This window comes from Callospermophilus lateralis, chromosome 6 (genome assembly GCF_048772815.1).
Source record: "Callospermophilus lateralis isolate mCalLat2 chromosome 6, mCalLat2.hap1, whole genome shotgun sequence".
NCBI classification, from domain to species: Eukaryota; Metazoa; Chordata; class Mammalia; order Rodentia; family Sciuridae; genus Callospermophilus; species Callospermophilus lateralis.
In genome coordinates, this window is record NC_135310.1 from 59,821,548 (window position 1) to 59,838,497 (window position 16,950).

Below are 16,950 nucleotides of genomic sequence, written 5' to 3' on the forward strand. Positions count from 1 at the left end.
TTCTTTATTCTTACCTATCCTTGTAAGGACCTATATTTTTACAACGTTAAATATGACTTAAAATATAAGAGCCACATCTAAATTTAAAATTTTATTTCTTTTTGGTATCAGGAATTGAAAGAACGCAGGGGCACTTAATCGCTGAGCCATGTCCTTGAGATGGGGTCTCACTAAGTTGCTTAGGGTCTTGCTAAGTTGCTGAGACTGGCCTGGAGCCTTGGATTCTACTGTCTCAGCCTCCTGAACTGCTGGGATTACAGGCGTGTACCACCATGCCTGGCTTCTAAATTTTATCTAAATAAAAACCTTACAGATAAAACCAATGTAAATCTTATGATGCTCACTTACAATTATGTACTATTGTGATGTGTATTTAAATTTACAAAAAAGGGTATATTACCTGTTTATCACTTTTTTTTTAATTATGGAAATTGTCATTGTTTAGAGACTCAGATTTTTTTTTTAATATTTATTTTTGTTTTCGGTGGACACAACATCTTTGTTTGTATGTGGTGCTGAGGATTGAACCCAGGCCGCATGCATGCCAGGCAAGCTCGCTTCCACTTGAGCCACATCCCCAGCCCGAGACTCAGATTTTTTTTAATTGGGGTGTGTATTATTGAGAGAAAGAATGTTGTTATACCAAAGGAGGCTTTGTGTAATCTTTTCAACTTCTGGTAGTGACTCATTACTAATTATTGAGAACATTTTATTGGATTGCAGTTAGCATTTTAAAGAAAGAAATAGAAGAAGATAAAACAAATTAGAGTGTATCATATCATGGACTTTTTGGTTACTGTATATAGCATATTCTGGGTACACTATAAGGCATATAGTATTATGAGAGTATAGAATCCGTGGTTTGTTGCCATTACACAGCTTGTTACTTTGTGTTTCAGTTTTCTCATTTGTAAAATGGGGATAATGGTACTTCATAAAGTGATTGTGAAGAAAAAAGAGATCATATATATAGTCTTTAAAACAGTGCCTTTGGATCCCTAGCCTAGTGAAAACAAAAGTGCCTTTAAGATAATGGTTTTCAAGCTGGTTATGGTGGTGCATACCTGTAATCCCAGCAGCTTGGGAAGCTGAGGCAGGAGAATTTCGAGTTCAAGGCTAGCCTCAGCAAAAGCAAGACATTGAGAACTCAGTGAGACCCTATCTTTAAATAAAATACAAAACAGGACTGGGGATGTAGCTCAGTGGTTTAGTGCCCCCAAGTTAAATCCCTGGTAGCCCCCCTCCCCGCAAAATTCTCTAAAGTTGCTTTGTTTGAATTAGTATTCAGTCAACACATTACATTTAGTTGATCCATCTCTTAAGACTCTTTTTTAAAAAAATATTTCTAGTTGTAGATGGACATGATATCTTCATTTAATTTTTCATGTGGTGCTGAGAATCAAAATCAGCGCCTCACATGTGCTAGGCAAGCGCTCTGCCACTGAGTCACAACCCCAGCCCGAGACTCTTTTAATCTATAACAGTCTCTCCTCCTTTAAAAATTTTCTTCCAGTAATTTTAGACTCATAGAAAATTTGTATAAATAATACAACATTCCCATAACCCTTCACTCATCTTTCTCTGATGTTAACATCTTGTATAACCAGAGTACAATTATCATAACTAAGAAATTAATATTCATATAATAGTGCTGTTAACTACCTTACAGACTTCATTAGAATTTCACAAGTTTTCCTACTCATGTCCTTTTTCTATTTTAGGGTCAGTCCAGGATGCCACATATTTAGTTAGTTTCTTTATTCTTTTTTTTTTTTTTTTAAATACCTTCATTTTGTTTATTTATTTTTATGTGGTGCTGAGAATTGAACCCAGTGCCTCACAAGTGTGAGGCAAGCAAGGTTGAACTACAACCCCAGCCCCTATGTTTCTTTATTCTTTCCCAAACTGAGTAATTCCTCAGCCTTTCCTTTTATCCAGTGACCTGGAGATTTAAAGAGGACTGATAAGGCATTCTGTGGAATTCCCCATAACTTGGGTTTGTCAGGTGTTTTCTCATAATTAGATTGAAGTTGTACATTTTGGTCAAGAATGTTACAAGTCTGGGGTGTGTGTGTGTGGGTGTACAAAAGTGATGTGTCCTCAGTTGATCATATCAGGAGCTACTGTGTATTGATATGAATTATTTTAAGTGATGTTATCATTTGTAGTATTTGCTGGGTTCTTTACTGTAAATTTACCATTTTCCATTGTAATTAATATTTTGGGGAGATACTTTGATACAATGGAAATGCCTTGTTTCTCTTCAAACTTTAATCCACTGATTTTATTTGGAATTTTCAAGGTTTCCTCTCTGTAAATAATTTAAAAAATATAAACCTCTAAAATGACTTGAGACATGACTATTAATAAGAATAAGTTCAAAACATTAGGTAAAATGTACGTGAGTATAATATGGCATTATAGGTGTTGATTTTTAACCTTTTCTTTGGAATCATGTGTTTGTGAATTTACAGGATTACAAAGGATTGCAAATCTGAATAGTGTAATGTAATAAGTAAAATTGTTTTTAATTCTGTTTCTTAAAACTTTGAAAGTAATTTCTTCTATTATATTATCAAGAAGGAAGTACCAGGTCTAAGGTTCTTACCTAAGAAGGTAAGAATAGTGCAGAATAGCAAAGGTAGTACAAAATTTACAACTACTAAGTAATTTCTCATCTCCTCTACTGTGGTCACAAAAGAGATGCAGCTTCCGGATATAAGGAGCAAACTGAAGAGCTTAAGGTTGCAAAATTATTTTAGTATATGCATTTTTTGGGGGCAGTACCAAGGATTGAACGCAGGGGCACTTAATCACTAAGTTACAACCCCAGTCCTTTTCATTTTTTTATTTTGAGACAGGATCTTGCTAAGTTGCTGAGGCTGTCTTTGAACTTTTGATCCTCCTGCCTCTGCGTCCTGAGTTGCTAGGATTACAGGCATGCATCACTGTGCCTGGTTTAGCTTAGTATATGTATCTTTAATATCCATAAATATTTAAAATTTCACAAAGTGTATACATAAGTATGATAAAATACCACTTTGGAAATACATTATGGTTATTAAAACTACAGAAAATATAAGCACTTCAATTTGCTCCTTGTATCCGGAAGCTCCATCTCTTTTGTGACCATAGTTGAGGAGATGAGAAATTATGTAGTAGTTGTAAATTTTTCACTACTTTTGCTATTCTGCACTATTCTTACCTTCTTCTACCTCTCTTTCTCATTTTTTATGTAGAGTTAAGAAAACTCTAATCTTAGAGTGGGCATGGTGGTGCACATCTGTAGTCCCAGATAATGGAGAGGGTACTGCTGGATGATTGCTTAGGAGCTCGAGGCCAGCTTGGGCAACACAGTGAGACCTTGTCTCAAAAGAAAACTTTTAAATCTTAAATATCACCCTTTGGAAAAAGTAGACTATTAATTAATTCTTTTTCTTTTGTTTGAAACTCAGATAATGAAACTGCAGTTTACACATTAATGCCAATGGTTATGGCTGATCAACACAGGTGAGTGTCTCTTTCATAAATTTATGCCTTAGAAGTAAACTTTGTTCTGAATATTATACACACAGACACACACAGATTCACAGTTTGCATATAGATATGTCCTGAGGCCAGTTTTAACATCTCTATTGTAATTTTCTGTTGTGAAATAAGGAACAAAATTTCCCAAGAACTATATCTAAGCTGTAAAATTTTATGGTAGGAGATTTTCTAAATGAATAATTAGATTTTTTCTTCAGTATTTGATTGGTCATTGAAATAGAAAAAAAACATTGCAGTGGTTTCTTTTAAGGATTACTACTGATCTTTATAGGAAAGATTACATCTGAGGGTAGCTTACTTTCCTTTTGTGCTTCTACTTTGATGTTCTTTTTATTGATGTAGTGTTGACACTCATTTTATAGAGGCATGTTTAAAATACAGGCTTTGTGAAGGGATTTTTATTCTTGTAGCAGTCAGCTCTGCTGTAGTTGGCTAGTGGATAGTTGGGTGTACAATGAGAAGAAAGTGAAGAAAAATTATTTTGAAGCAAGTTTAAAACATAAGTTATTTTTTGGCTTTATATTTTCTCTCTGGTATATTTAAAAGGTGTTTTTGTCTGACTTTTTTTTTTATTTGGCTAAAATTAATAATAGGTAGACTCAACTTTTGACTAGGGGACCAGCTATGTCTATTCCCTTTGTTTCTGGGGAGAGCTGAAGCCAATTTACTCTGTTAGATATCCTCAGAACATGTAACAGCACAATTTGAGTGGCGAATTAGGAAACCTTCAGCACCAGTTTATGGTGAGGGCATTTCAATTATGGGTAATATTTTCTGGCTACCATTCTGTACTTTAGAATAGTGCTTTACTTTTTGGTTGATAAGAGATAGAACCTTTTGAATAATTATTATTATGTTTTTTTTTTAGGAAGAATTTCTTATTTTTTTCCTAGTTGTCCATGGATCTTTATTTTATTCATCTATATGTGGTGCTAAGAATTGAACCTAGTGCCTCTCATATGCTAGGCAAGTGTTCTACCACTGAGCTACAGCCCCCAGCCCTTGAATAATTATTAAGAAGACTTAAAGAAGTATTAACTTGATTTATTATGTTTAAAATTTTTTGTTTACATATTGATTTCTTTTTTTAATCTTTTTTTTTGGGGAGCATAGGTCTGTTTCTGAACTACTGTCAAATTCAAAATTTGATGTCAATTATGCATTTGGACGTGTGAAAAGAAGCTTGCTTCACATTGCAGCAAAGTAAGACTAAAGATATTTTTTGTTAAAATCTGTTCTAACCTAAGAATCATGAGTTTGACTCACCATTGTCTCATAATATTTATGGGGAGAGATAAGTACAGGCAGTCAAATAGTCTTTATCCTGTTTAGGAACTAGTATGCTATGTATTCTCTCTAGATAAATGATTAACTTTGGGATTGAACTCAAGTCTCATGGTCCTATTGTCTTAGCTTGTTCTAGGTTAGGTGTGGGGTTGTTTTTCTGGCATACACAGAGTGTGAATTCACCCAATTTTTCTTTTATCCCATCAATAAAAGGGATAGAAGGAATAAGCTAAATGTATTTGAAGTCATTCATTTTATATTTTTATCTTTTTTTTTTATTAGTTGCTCAAGACAATACAATGATTTTGACATATCATACATTTGATTCAAATAGGGTATGAATTCTCATTTTTCTACGTGTACAGATTGCAGGATCACATTGGTTATACATCCATGTGTGTACATACAGCAATCTATATTTTTATCTTTGTGGGAGTACCATTTTTTTTTATCTGTAGTCTTCTACTGTATAATCAATCAGTTAATTTATTGATACCTGTTCTTCTTTCTGGCTATAGGTAGATGTGTTTAAATTAATTGTTTATGATTAAGTTGATTCCTGGAAATCCAAAAATTGAGAGTACTATATAGCTTCTTTTATAAATGAATTCTTTATTTTGCTTTATTTGAACATCTCAAATCCTTTATAGCTTTCCTAATAGAATGTACCATTTTGAAGATAGAGGGTATTTGTGACAGAAATTAAATCAAATTGTAGATAAATACAGAGTTTTAAAATAATGTTGTTTAATAGAAGTTTTTGTTTTTTATTTAAACTTTGTCAAGTGTGGCTTTCGTTGAATGTATTTTAACTGTCTTTTAATATTTTTTAGTTGTGGATCAGTGGAATGCTTGGTTTTGCTGTTAAAGAAAGGAGCAAATCCTAACTATCAAGATATTTCAGGCTGTACACCTCTTCATTTGGCAGCTAGAAATGGGTAAAATATTTAGTTTCCTAAAGTAGCTAAAGCTTTATTAGTATTTCACTCTACCTTGATTTGATGACCTTCCCCTCCATAATTGCCTTAGGGAGAAATTAGAAAAATAATACATTTTACTTGTTATAATTTTTTTGTTTCTTAAGGATATATAAGTATTTTTTCTCAAAGTGGGTCTTAGATCATTGTTACATTTAAAAATATCATTTAATAACTTATTATTCATTAATATTTTTCTTCCTAAAAATATATTGCAATAGTTCATCATTACTTGTATTATAATGACATTTTCTGAAAAGCATAATTTTAACCTCTGTTTTTTGTTGTCTTTTTTCCCTGCAATCTTTTGCCACTCATAACTCCATGGCTTAATTCCTAAATTACTTGTTTAGTTAATTTTAGTAGTAGAATTAAGGACAGTGAGCACATTGTACCAAGTTTACAGTTGTTTGAGAATAACTGTATTGATGTAAACTTTCTAGTTAAGGGTAACTTTCAGTGTTAAAACTTTTTTCATTTTAACTGTGAAAAAAAGTTTCCTAAATAAATGATTGTGCTTAAAAAAAAAAGAGTATTTTCAAAAAGTGAAAAACTTTGTGTATTGAGTATATTTTTGCCTCTTCTTGCCAATTCTTAATTCTGGTCATCATCTAAACATCATTGTGTTATTGTGTGCTATTCTAAACCCTACTCTAATTTTTATGGTTTTTGTTTTTCTTTTCTATGAGGAATTCTGAGTGTCACACTTCTGTGTCTGCCTCTGCCACTGTTTTTCATCTAGAATTCTGTTGGACCAAGAAATGATACCAAAATGATTGGAAGTAAATTTAAAATGAAAATAAGTAGATTTTGATTGAGGCATTGAGGAACTTTTTTGAGTACTATAAAACTTCTTTATGGAAGTACATTCCTGTTGTGTCTCTTGATTAACTTTGGAGATATTTTTGTTTCCTGTTCTAAACTGGGATTACCCACTGCATCAATCTGAGGCACAAATTTTGCATATAAGGATGAAAATTGAACCAAAAAGATAAAGAACCATAGTGATGTCTGGGTTGGGCAGGGGAAAGACATAATCTTTTCACACTGTCTGATGTGTCTCCTTTTATGCGTTAACACATGAACCAGCTTAATTGTCTGTTGTTTTAACTGATAACAACATGCTGATTAAACAGTTGTTTTTATAAAAATCTTTAGGTATATTGTAGTGTGTCAACTCAAGATCATAGAGCTGAATTGATCTCAGATCTATTTTCCCAGGTGTTAATAGGATAGTGACAACAGTTTTAACAGTCTTTTTTTTTTTTCCCTTTTGGTACTGGCAGTTGAACCCAGGAGCACTTTACATCCGAGCTATACCTTAGCTCTTTTTGTATTTTATTTTGAGAGGATCTTTCTAAGTTGCTTAGAGCCTCACTAAGTTGCTAAGGCTAACCTCGAATTTGGCAATACTTAGCTTCCCGAGATGGTGGGATTACTGGTATATGCCACTGTGCCTGGCTACTGACAATAGTCTTTGAAAAGTTTATATGTGTTCTGTCAACCATCATAAACGGAAGGACACATTGGTACAAGGCAGGGATTAAAAGTCCACTGTAATTGTAGGTAGACTTACTCAAACAGTTTCAATGTAAGGATCAAGAAGTATGTTTTGTTAGGGTCGGGCAAACGTCGGAGGAAGAGACCACCAAGAGACTATCTCATGCAAAAGCAAAGGGTTTATTACACCAGCATGCTGGGGCTCAGAGTTCTCCTGAGAGAAGCCGGAGCAGTGAGCACAGCTTAAGCAGAGTTTTTATGCAGTGTTTAAACAGGGAAGTTCATATGGCAGTTAGGGTGCGAGGGTGGGATTTTTATAAAATAACCATTACAGAATAATCATGCTTTTTGTCAGGGGGTGTTGGGTCAGGGTATATTTTGACATAAGTAACTGTTTTTAACATAAGTTTTGGGTTCCAGGAAAACAGAACTTAAACTTACAGAAAAGCAAAACTTAACCTGAACAGGAAAGAAAAACTTAAATTTAACCTTTACAGTTTTAGACTTGAAAGACAGGATGTTCTTGATCTGCTAAAAGGATGTTTTATATATTGTTTTCCAGTATACAGGCCTTTTAAGTACATAGAAAATAGCTTTGATCACTGTTTCTGCAAATAGTAATTGAAAAGACTATTACAGTTTAAAGATGAAGAAATTTGACAGGTATTACATGATTCACTTATCAAGTCAGCAAGAGAAAAGGAATTAGAAGAGTTCATCACCCATTTGCTAATTTGGTTGCCTTTTTTTTTTAATAAAGTGTGCTTTTAATATCCAATATTTAAATATTTTAGCTTTTTAAAAATTGAATTGATGTCTTGTACAATATAGAGATGCTCAGTAAATGTTTGCTAACTGACTTGAATCCTTGTTACTTCCTAAAGGTATTGGTGTTTTCAGAAATAGCTGTTTTCTATAACGTCATTATGAATTCAAATTTGTCCATACTGAAGTAGAAGTCACAGGAGAATTCTACTACTTTTGCTGGTCCATTAGTTTTTCTTTTGCTTCCTTTGCTGTCATTGTTAGATGGATAATATATTTCTGTTGGCCTGCTTTAGTATTTTTCTTGTCACTATTAGTGTTTTGTTGGATTGCCTTCCTTTCTAAAAGAAGCCCCATTAAGCTTCCACAGAAGCTGAGAATTTTCTTTTTTAACATCCTCAACTCTCTTTAAAAAAACAAAACAAAACAAAAAAAAGCAAAAAGAACTTTGAAATAGGGTCCTCTTTGGTTGCCCAGGCTGGCCTCTAACTTGAGATCCTCTTATTTTCACCTTTGGAGTAGCTGGGATTATAGGTGTGCCCTTCTGTGCTTAGTGAGAATTTATTTTCTAAGATCTTCATAATGATGTGTTACACGAGGAAAGTTTGTAAATATTCAAACTTAAGAGTTTATTCTGAGCTTTATTTTCTTACATTTCTTTGATCATAATGTGATTTATTTATTTATTTTTGGCACCAGGATTGAACCCAGAGGAACTTAAACTCCTGAGCCACATTTCCAGCTCTTTTTATATTTAATTTTGAGGCAAACTAAGTTGCTGAGGGCCTTGCTAAGTTGCTGAGTCTTGCTTTGAACTTAGGATTCTCCCGCCTTAGTCTTAGCCTAGTTTATAATATGAGTTTTAAATGACATTTAACTTTGTTTTAAGTGTAAAACTCAACAAGAAAAGTAATTTGCGAAAAAAAAAGTCATTTGCTAGTCCTTTTTTTTCTTTTAAAAGATTTATGTGATCATTAATAATTTTAATGATTAATGGAGTTTTGAGAGCCACTATTGGTCTGGCTATGCTTAATTATGAGTTGATTAAGGAAATATGATATAATACATAGCAGAAGTTTATGAATTAGTTGAATAAATGGTAATATATGCATTTCTGCCATTTACTCTGCATATACCACTATATACCATGTGTAGTATATTATTAATACATGTATTAATACTATATGCACTGTTTTGTATATATTTCTATTTATTCATTTAGGTCATAACTTCATGCCACAGATTATATTTCCTCAATCAGTTCAGTGCTGAGCATAGTTAAGCCCCTGTGTGTGTGTGTGTGTATTGATTGCCAAATGAGTGATACCAGTAGGTAATATGCTTCCACATGAATATGAGGTTCCATGTAGTTCACAGGAATTCATACAGACTTTATTAATGAAGGGGAATTTAAGGTGTATATTGAATAGTAACTAGGAATGGATAGGCTAAGAAGAAACTTTGTGAACAAAATGCAGTGAGTGAACTGTACAAAAATGGGCAAAATACTTGAAGAGACATGTCTCTAAAGATATGCAAATGGCCAATAAGCACATGAAAAGATGCTCAGCATCACTAATGAGGAAAATGCAAAATAAAACTGCAATGAGATACCAATTCATAATCATTAGAATGACTACCATAAAAAAACAAACACCCCCAGAAAATAACAAATATTGGCCAGTATGTGAAGAAATTGGAACCCTTGTGTAGTTGGTAAGAATGTAAAATGGAAGAGCTGCTGTGGAAAACAATATGATAGCTCTTTGGGGCAGGTGTATGTTGTTCAGTGATAGACTGCTTGTCTTACATGCATGAGGTCTTGGGTTCAATCCCTAGCACTGCAAAAACAAACATGAAAACAAAATATGGCAGTTCTTCACAATATTAAAAATAGAATTATTATGTGATCTAGCAGTTCTACTTCTGGGTATATATTTAAAAGAATTGAAAGCAGTGTATTGAAGAAATATTTCACATACCTGTGTACATAAGCATTATTTATAATAGTTAAAATGTGGAAACAAGTGTCCATCAACTGATGAATGGCTAAGCAAAATATGGCATATGCACATAATGAAATATTATTCTGCCTCAAAAAGGAAGGAAATTTTGACATAAGCTACAACATGGATGATCTTTGACTTTGTACTAAGTAAAATACCACAAAACTTTACTCTTAAATGTTTAAAATGATAAATTTTATGTTATGTGTATTTTATCATAATAAAAATGAAAAAAATGAAGTGGGTAGAGAGGAATGCATAGACATATATTTTACAGGTTTTCTGATTGTGTTTTTATAACTCAGTATTTAGTATTTTCCAATCACGAATGTGGAATACAACATTGAAACATTTTGCTATGCTTATATTTCTTATGGCAATTACTATTCCATTTAGTCAACACTAGAAATTTCTGCAGTTTGAATGATAAGTTTGTTCCAGTGACATGAAAACTTAATGGTTATTTCTTTATCATGTTATCTTTGAATCATAGAAACAATTTTATATTTTATTTCAAATAGTGTTCATTTAAATATTTTAGTTATAGTTGAAAATACAGATATATATATCAACTAATGTTGATTGTAATTAATATTTCAGTAAAATAATTGTAGTTTGTATATTTTTTCTAGTATCAGTTATCTGTGACTGTCTTTCTTTTTAGGCAGAAGAAATGTATGAGTAAATTATTAGAATACAGTGCTGATGTCAACATTTGTAATAATGAAGGCCTTACAGCAGTAAGTGCTATTTTATCTGAGATTTTTTAAAATAATTTTTTTAATACAATCTTGAATACGTGATGGCAATGAACAATGTAGTATGAGTGTTTCTGTGAGATCTTTATAGTATTTAAGAAGGTGTAGAATGATTTGAGATATAGTTTTCAGTTAAGTTGTAGTTCACTTCTCTTTATTAGATTATGATTATCATTTATTTTGAAGTCTTATTTGCCTAACTTTGGTCACTGACTTTCAAGGGACTTCTTAGGAGCATCTCTGCTAAGATATGTTATCAGTTCTTTGTAGGAGAGTTGTTTTCATTATGTCCATTTGAGTACTGTTAATATTTCATTTTAGGAAAATGGTGTAGCTAGAGAGAAAGGAATAAAGTAAAAACGAGAATTAGCACTCCTTATAATCCCTGGGTTCAGAGGTAATCACAGTTAATATTTGCCCTATATTCTTTTAGATGTGTTATATCTTAAACTAGTATTTTTATCCATTTTGCCATATTTTTTTTGGTACTGAGAATTGAACCCAAGGTCACTTTACCACTGAGCTACATCCCTACCCCTTTTTATTTTTTATTTTGAGACAGGTCTCAAGTTTCCCAGGCTGGCCTTAAACTTGTGGTCCTCCTGCTTCAGACTCTCAAGTTGCTAAGAATACAGGCATGCACCCCTATGCCTGGCAGGTTAATCTAGTTTTGAGCCATATAAATATTGTAAGGAAGGTGGTATGAGCTATTACTAATAGGATTGTTGAAATCTCAGAATTTTAACCAATCATCATCATCATTTAATAGAGCCTTATTCATTTTGAAAGTAGAGATAAAATAGAATTATTGAACAATAATTTTGAAGTCATGGCAGAAGATATTAAGTATTATTTGTTAAATTGAATTTCACCTTTCTTTGATAATACTTGTAGATTTTTATCTTTTTTTAAAAAACCTATTTCTTTATCAGAATTTTATAACTTATTTATTTATTTAATGTGGTGCTGAGGATTGAACCCAGTGCCTCACACATGCTATGCAATGCCCAGCCTGATTTTTACCTTTTAATTTGTAAATAAAGAAGAATATTGACTATTTACTTACCAAGCCAGTTTTCAAGGCCTTTTTGATTAAAGACTTTTGGGGGAGAGATATAAGAAAAACAGTATTTTTTATATATGTTTATAGGTATATATAAAATTTAAAATTATATACAGAATATAAATCTATGTATATTATATATATATATATATATATATATATATATATATATATATATTTTAAAATATGGTAAAGTTTATTAGAGGAGAAAGAAAAGATACCCTCAGTTGAGAGGGCAAAGTCCTTTCAGGAGAGGACCTTCCTTAAAATTTGAATTTTTTTGAGTGGCTTATTAAATAATAAGCTTAATCATGATTATTATATGGGCTCTACAGGTTTTGTTATATATTAGCAATATAATATCATCTACTCTGTAAGGAAAGATTGTGTTCTGTGTATCTACAGAATTAGTGATTTGGTAGGTGCCACAGAGGTATGAACCCTTTGAAATGATGTAGATCTCTAGGATACTACCCAGTTTAGGCAATATAAGATGTCTGTTGTTAATTTAATCTGTTGAATCACATATGTTTTTATCTTTGCTTAATTCCTGAAATTCAAGGAAGATGGAGTAGAAAATAATTTTAAAATTTTTATTGAATAAAATTATTCATGAACAAATGTAGAGTCAAATGATTTGACAAGGGTTGGTGAAGGAAACAAATCTTTTGGTCTTCCCAAACTTGCCCCCCTAAAGTCTACCTATCTCTAGGCAATTCTTCTCAGCTATTTTAATGGATTTAAAAATTTCATCTTTGTGTCTAAATATTTCTGAGTGCTAATATAATGCACATTCTGCTATTACATATTCCTACCAATAATATCTGAGTGATACAGTTTTTCAATTTGTTGCCAGAATTTGCTGCAAGCATTTTCCCCCCTTTTTGATCCTCCTGGCTCAAGCCTTCCAAATCACTGGGATTACAGATGTGTAGCCAGGAAGCTTGAATGTTTTTTTTTGCGGAGTATTATGATAGATGTGTAATGATCTCATTGTGCTTTTAATAAGCATTTGCCCAATTGTCAGTGATGCTGAACATCTTTTCATAGGCTTATTTGCCATTTGTATATCATATCCTCTTATATGGAACGAAATGCCAATTCATGTCATTTATCCATTTTCTAATTGGATTTTTTAAAAAGCTGTTGTGGGAAGTCTTTATATATCCAAGAGAAAAGGGCTTTATTTCAGGTATGTGATTTTTAGATATTTTCTCCCAGTCTGTAGTTTGCTTTTCAAACTCTCATGAGGATCTTTTTTTTTTTTTGAATTTTCTTCAGGGTCTTTTGAAAAGCAAAAGTTTTTGATTTTGATGAAGTAGACTTTATCAGATTTTCCATTTATAGATCATGATTTTGGTATAAAGGCTAAGAGCTATTTGTTTAGCTCAACATCCTGAAGATTTTATCCCTTTTTTTTCTAAAAGTGTTAATTTTACATTTTGCATCTATGTCTGTGATTTCTTTTGAGTTAATATTTGTATAAGATATGGGGCTTAGATTGAGGTTCTTTTTTTATTGGCATATAGATACTCATTTATTTCATTTAAAAACTTAAATCTTAAGATATTATTTGTGAAATTATAAACTCATAGGGGACTACAGAAATAATAAAAATCCCATGAATGCTTTTTTTATCTATGTTTCTTTTTTTAAAAAATATTTGTTTTTTTAGGTTTAGGTGGACACAATATTTTTATATGGTGCTGGGGATTGAACCTAGTGCCTCATGCTTACTTACTAGGCGAGCACTCTACCACTGAGCCACAACCTCAGTTCTTGTCTGTTTCTTTAGCACTGTTTGTTGAAAAGGCTGTCCCTTCTGCATGGAATTGTTTTTGCATCTTTCTTAAAAATCAATTGGGCATATTTACTTGGGCCTTTTCTGTGCTTTTCATTCATTCCATTGATTTATGTGTTTACCCCTCTGTGAGTACTACACTATCTTCTTTTTTTTTTGGGGGGGGGGAGGGTGCTGGGGATCGAACCCAGGGCCTTGTGTGTGCAAGGCAAGCAGTGTACCAACTGAGCTATATCTGCAGCCTTGGTACTATACTATCTTGATTATTGCAACTCTGTAGCAAGACTTAATATCACAAGAGTAATTCCTCCCACTGTAATTTTTCTTTGTGAGGTTTGTGTTAGCTATTCTGGTTCTTTTTTATTTCCATATAAATTTTAGGGCAAATTTCTCTGTGTCTACAAAAATATCTTTCTGGGATTTTGATTAGAGTCATATTAAACTGAAAGATCAATTTGGGGATAATTGATATCTTATGTTGATTGAGTCTTCCAATCCATAAACACAGTGTATCCTTCCATTCATATATATCTTTGATTTCTTCATTAGCATTCTGTACTGTTCAGCATAGGGATTTTGTGCATGTTTTATTAAGCATTTAGCCAAGAATCTCATTTTCTTTGGAGCAGTTGTGTAAATGGTATTGCATTTAATTGTTTTTGCATGTTTAGTGTTAGTGTATATAAAGTGCAGGGTTTTTTTTTTTTGTGTGTGTGTGTGTGTGTTAATCTTGTATTGTACAACCTTGCTGAGCTCACTTAATTAGTTCTAGTTTATTTATTTTTTCTCTTTTGCTTTGAGTTGTGTTATCTGAGTCTTATGTCTCTCTCTTTCACTTTGCTGGAGCATATCAACTGGTAGTTTCCTAAGAAAGGGTGCGTGGGAGATAAATTTGTTGCCATTTTGCATGTTTGAATATGACTTGATTCTTTGCATTTGCACAATTATATAATTGATAATTTGGCTGACAATAAAATTCTAGGCTGGATATCATTATCCCTTTGTATTTTTAAAGCATTGCTTTGTTGTCTTCTAGTTTTCATTCTTGAAGTTTGGTGCCATTTTGATTCTTGAGCCTTTATATGAAACCTGTTTTTTTTTTCTTTTGTCTTTAGAAACTTACAGAATTTACTTTGTGCTTCAGCATTCTAAAATTTCATGATTATATGTTTTGGTTAGATTTATTTTATTCATTTGACTGGATAACACTGAGTTCCAACAACCTAGAAACTTATGTAATGGGAACTCATGGAAATTTTCATACATTATGACTTGGATGATTCCCACTCCCCTATTCTCTCTTTTCCTAACTCTTATGTTTGAATTTTAGACCACTTGGACTAGGTCATCAATTTTATTATGTTTTCTCTTTTGTTCTGTTTTTTTTTTTCTTTGTGCTTTATGGGAGACTTCTTCAACATCATCATCTAAATCTTCTTGCAAAGTATTTGGTGATCTTCAGCCTAGGAACCATACTATTTTAGTCTTGATTTTGTAATACCTGATGGAGTAATCTGATGCCATGTGTCTTTCTCATGTTAAAAAAAAAAAAAAGGGAAAAAGTATATGGGTTTAAAATATCTTTAATTTGCATATCATGTTCATTTGAGAAATAGTAGCATTATTTTTTGTTTTCTTATGAAATATTCTTGATATTAAGTAACTAAATGACTTCACAGATACACTGGCTGGCTGTGAATGGTCGGACAGAATTGCTCCATGACCTCGTGCAACATGTCAGTGATGTCGATGTTGAGGATGCGATGGGGCAGACAGCACTGCATGTGGCCTGCCAGAATGGGCACAAAACAGTGAGTACACCCATGAAGGCTTGAAGTTGCTTTTGCTTGTTTTGAAAACTTCACTGTGTGTTTTGGAACATGAAACTTTATAATAAAATATTATTTTGTAAATCCTGTGGGCTTCTGGGGATTAAATTTTATGTAAGACAAAGGAAATAGAAGAAAATAATGCTCTTAATTCTTCAAAATATTTGTAATTTGTACTCTAATTTTATCTGATTCATAAATCTTAATAGCTAAATTAACGTTTTTTCGTGGTATTAGAACTTAAACTCAGGACCTTGTGCATGTTAGGTGAGCACTCTGCCACTGAGTTACATCTCTAGCTGTTTTTTAAAAAAACTTGTTCTGGGACAAGTCTTGTTAAGTTACCCAGGCTGGCATCTAACTTGTGATCCTCCTACCTTGGTCTCTCAAGTAGCTGAGATTTTAGGCATGCATTACCATGGTTGGCTGCGTACGCTAAAAATTTAAATATGTATTTACATGTATTCTAAGCAATTATAATTTTTCTTCCGGTTTAAACCTCAGTTATTGGAATTAGTGAGGAAAATGAGTACTGATATTGCTTAAATAGTCTGGAACTTGTGAATACCAGTGTTTGTTTATATTTTTTGTCTTTTATCATCTGAAAACTAATCAGTGTTTTCAAGAAGTGTTCCTTCTCTTTGGTGCTTACTTTCTGAGTCAGTATTATTAAATTTAAAAAATATTCTATGTGAAGGAAAAAAATAAAAAAGATCTGAGATATCTTGAATGATCCATTTTGTTTTAAAATGTGTGTGATGCTGGGAATCAATCCCAGACACTGGTGAGGCAAGCGTCTACCACTGAACTACATATTCAGCCCCAGTGACCCAGATTTTTAAGGAACTACTGCATATTTGAAAATAAGTTCTATATATAGCTCTCACAGGATAGAAAAGCACCTACTTTATTGTAAAGGATCTCTGCTGTACCAAGTGAACAGAGTATCATAGTAAATGATACTTGCAGGCCTTTCTCTTGTATAGAAAACCCATTGGGATTCAGCTTAGAAATAATTGACAAAAACTAATATTTGCTCCCTTGAGCTAGTGTAGAAACAAGAATTACTAAGAATACTTTGGTTTAAAACATGTGCATGGCAGGCTGCATTAAAAATTTAGAATAGCTTTTTGAAGTTATTGAAGATTAGGTTGTATGAGTATAATATACTCCATATGGTTTACAACCTAAAGCAGGTGTGGTAAAGTAATAGAGAATTCCTCATAATCAGATGCCTTTGAACAATTGTATGCTCAAAAGATTTATAGAGAGCCTAACTTTACTAATGATGAGTTTCACAGGGTGAGATTTTTGCAGATATAGTAGAGGAGAAACAATACAGAAGCCATATTGACTTGTTGATTGCATTGGCCCGTGAGGTTCCTCTTGTCATAGTTGATCAGTTGGAGTTATCT

The 16,950-nt window shown here is 32.6% G+C and overlaps 1 protein-coding gene across 1 annotated transcript in view; it reads left to right on the forward strand.

The window, feature by feature from the left end:
- Positions 1-16,950, forward strand: part of Hace1 (HECT domain and ankyrin repeat containing E3 ubiquitin protein ligase 1) — a 79,715-nt gene that overhangs the window by 3,362 nt on the left and 59,403 nt on the right. Inside the window, exons 2-6 of the mRNA XM_076858388.2 lie at positions 3,456-3,510; positions 4,663-4,752; positions 5,670-5,774; positions 10,749-10,824; positions 15,386-15,517. Of these exons, the coding sequence (XP_076714503.1) occupies positions 3,456-3,510; positions 4,663-4,752; positions 5,670-5,774; positions 10,749-10,824; positions 15,386-15,517 (458 nt within the window). The remainder of the gene's footprint in view (positions 1-3,455; positions 3,511-4,662; positions 4,753-5,669; positions 5,775-10,748; positions 10,825-15,385; positions 15,518-16,950) is intronic.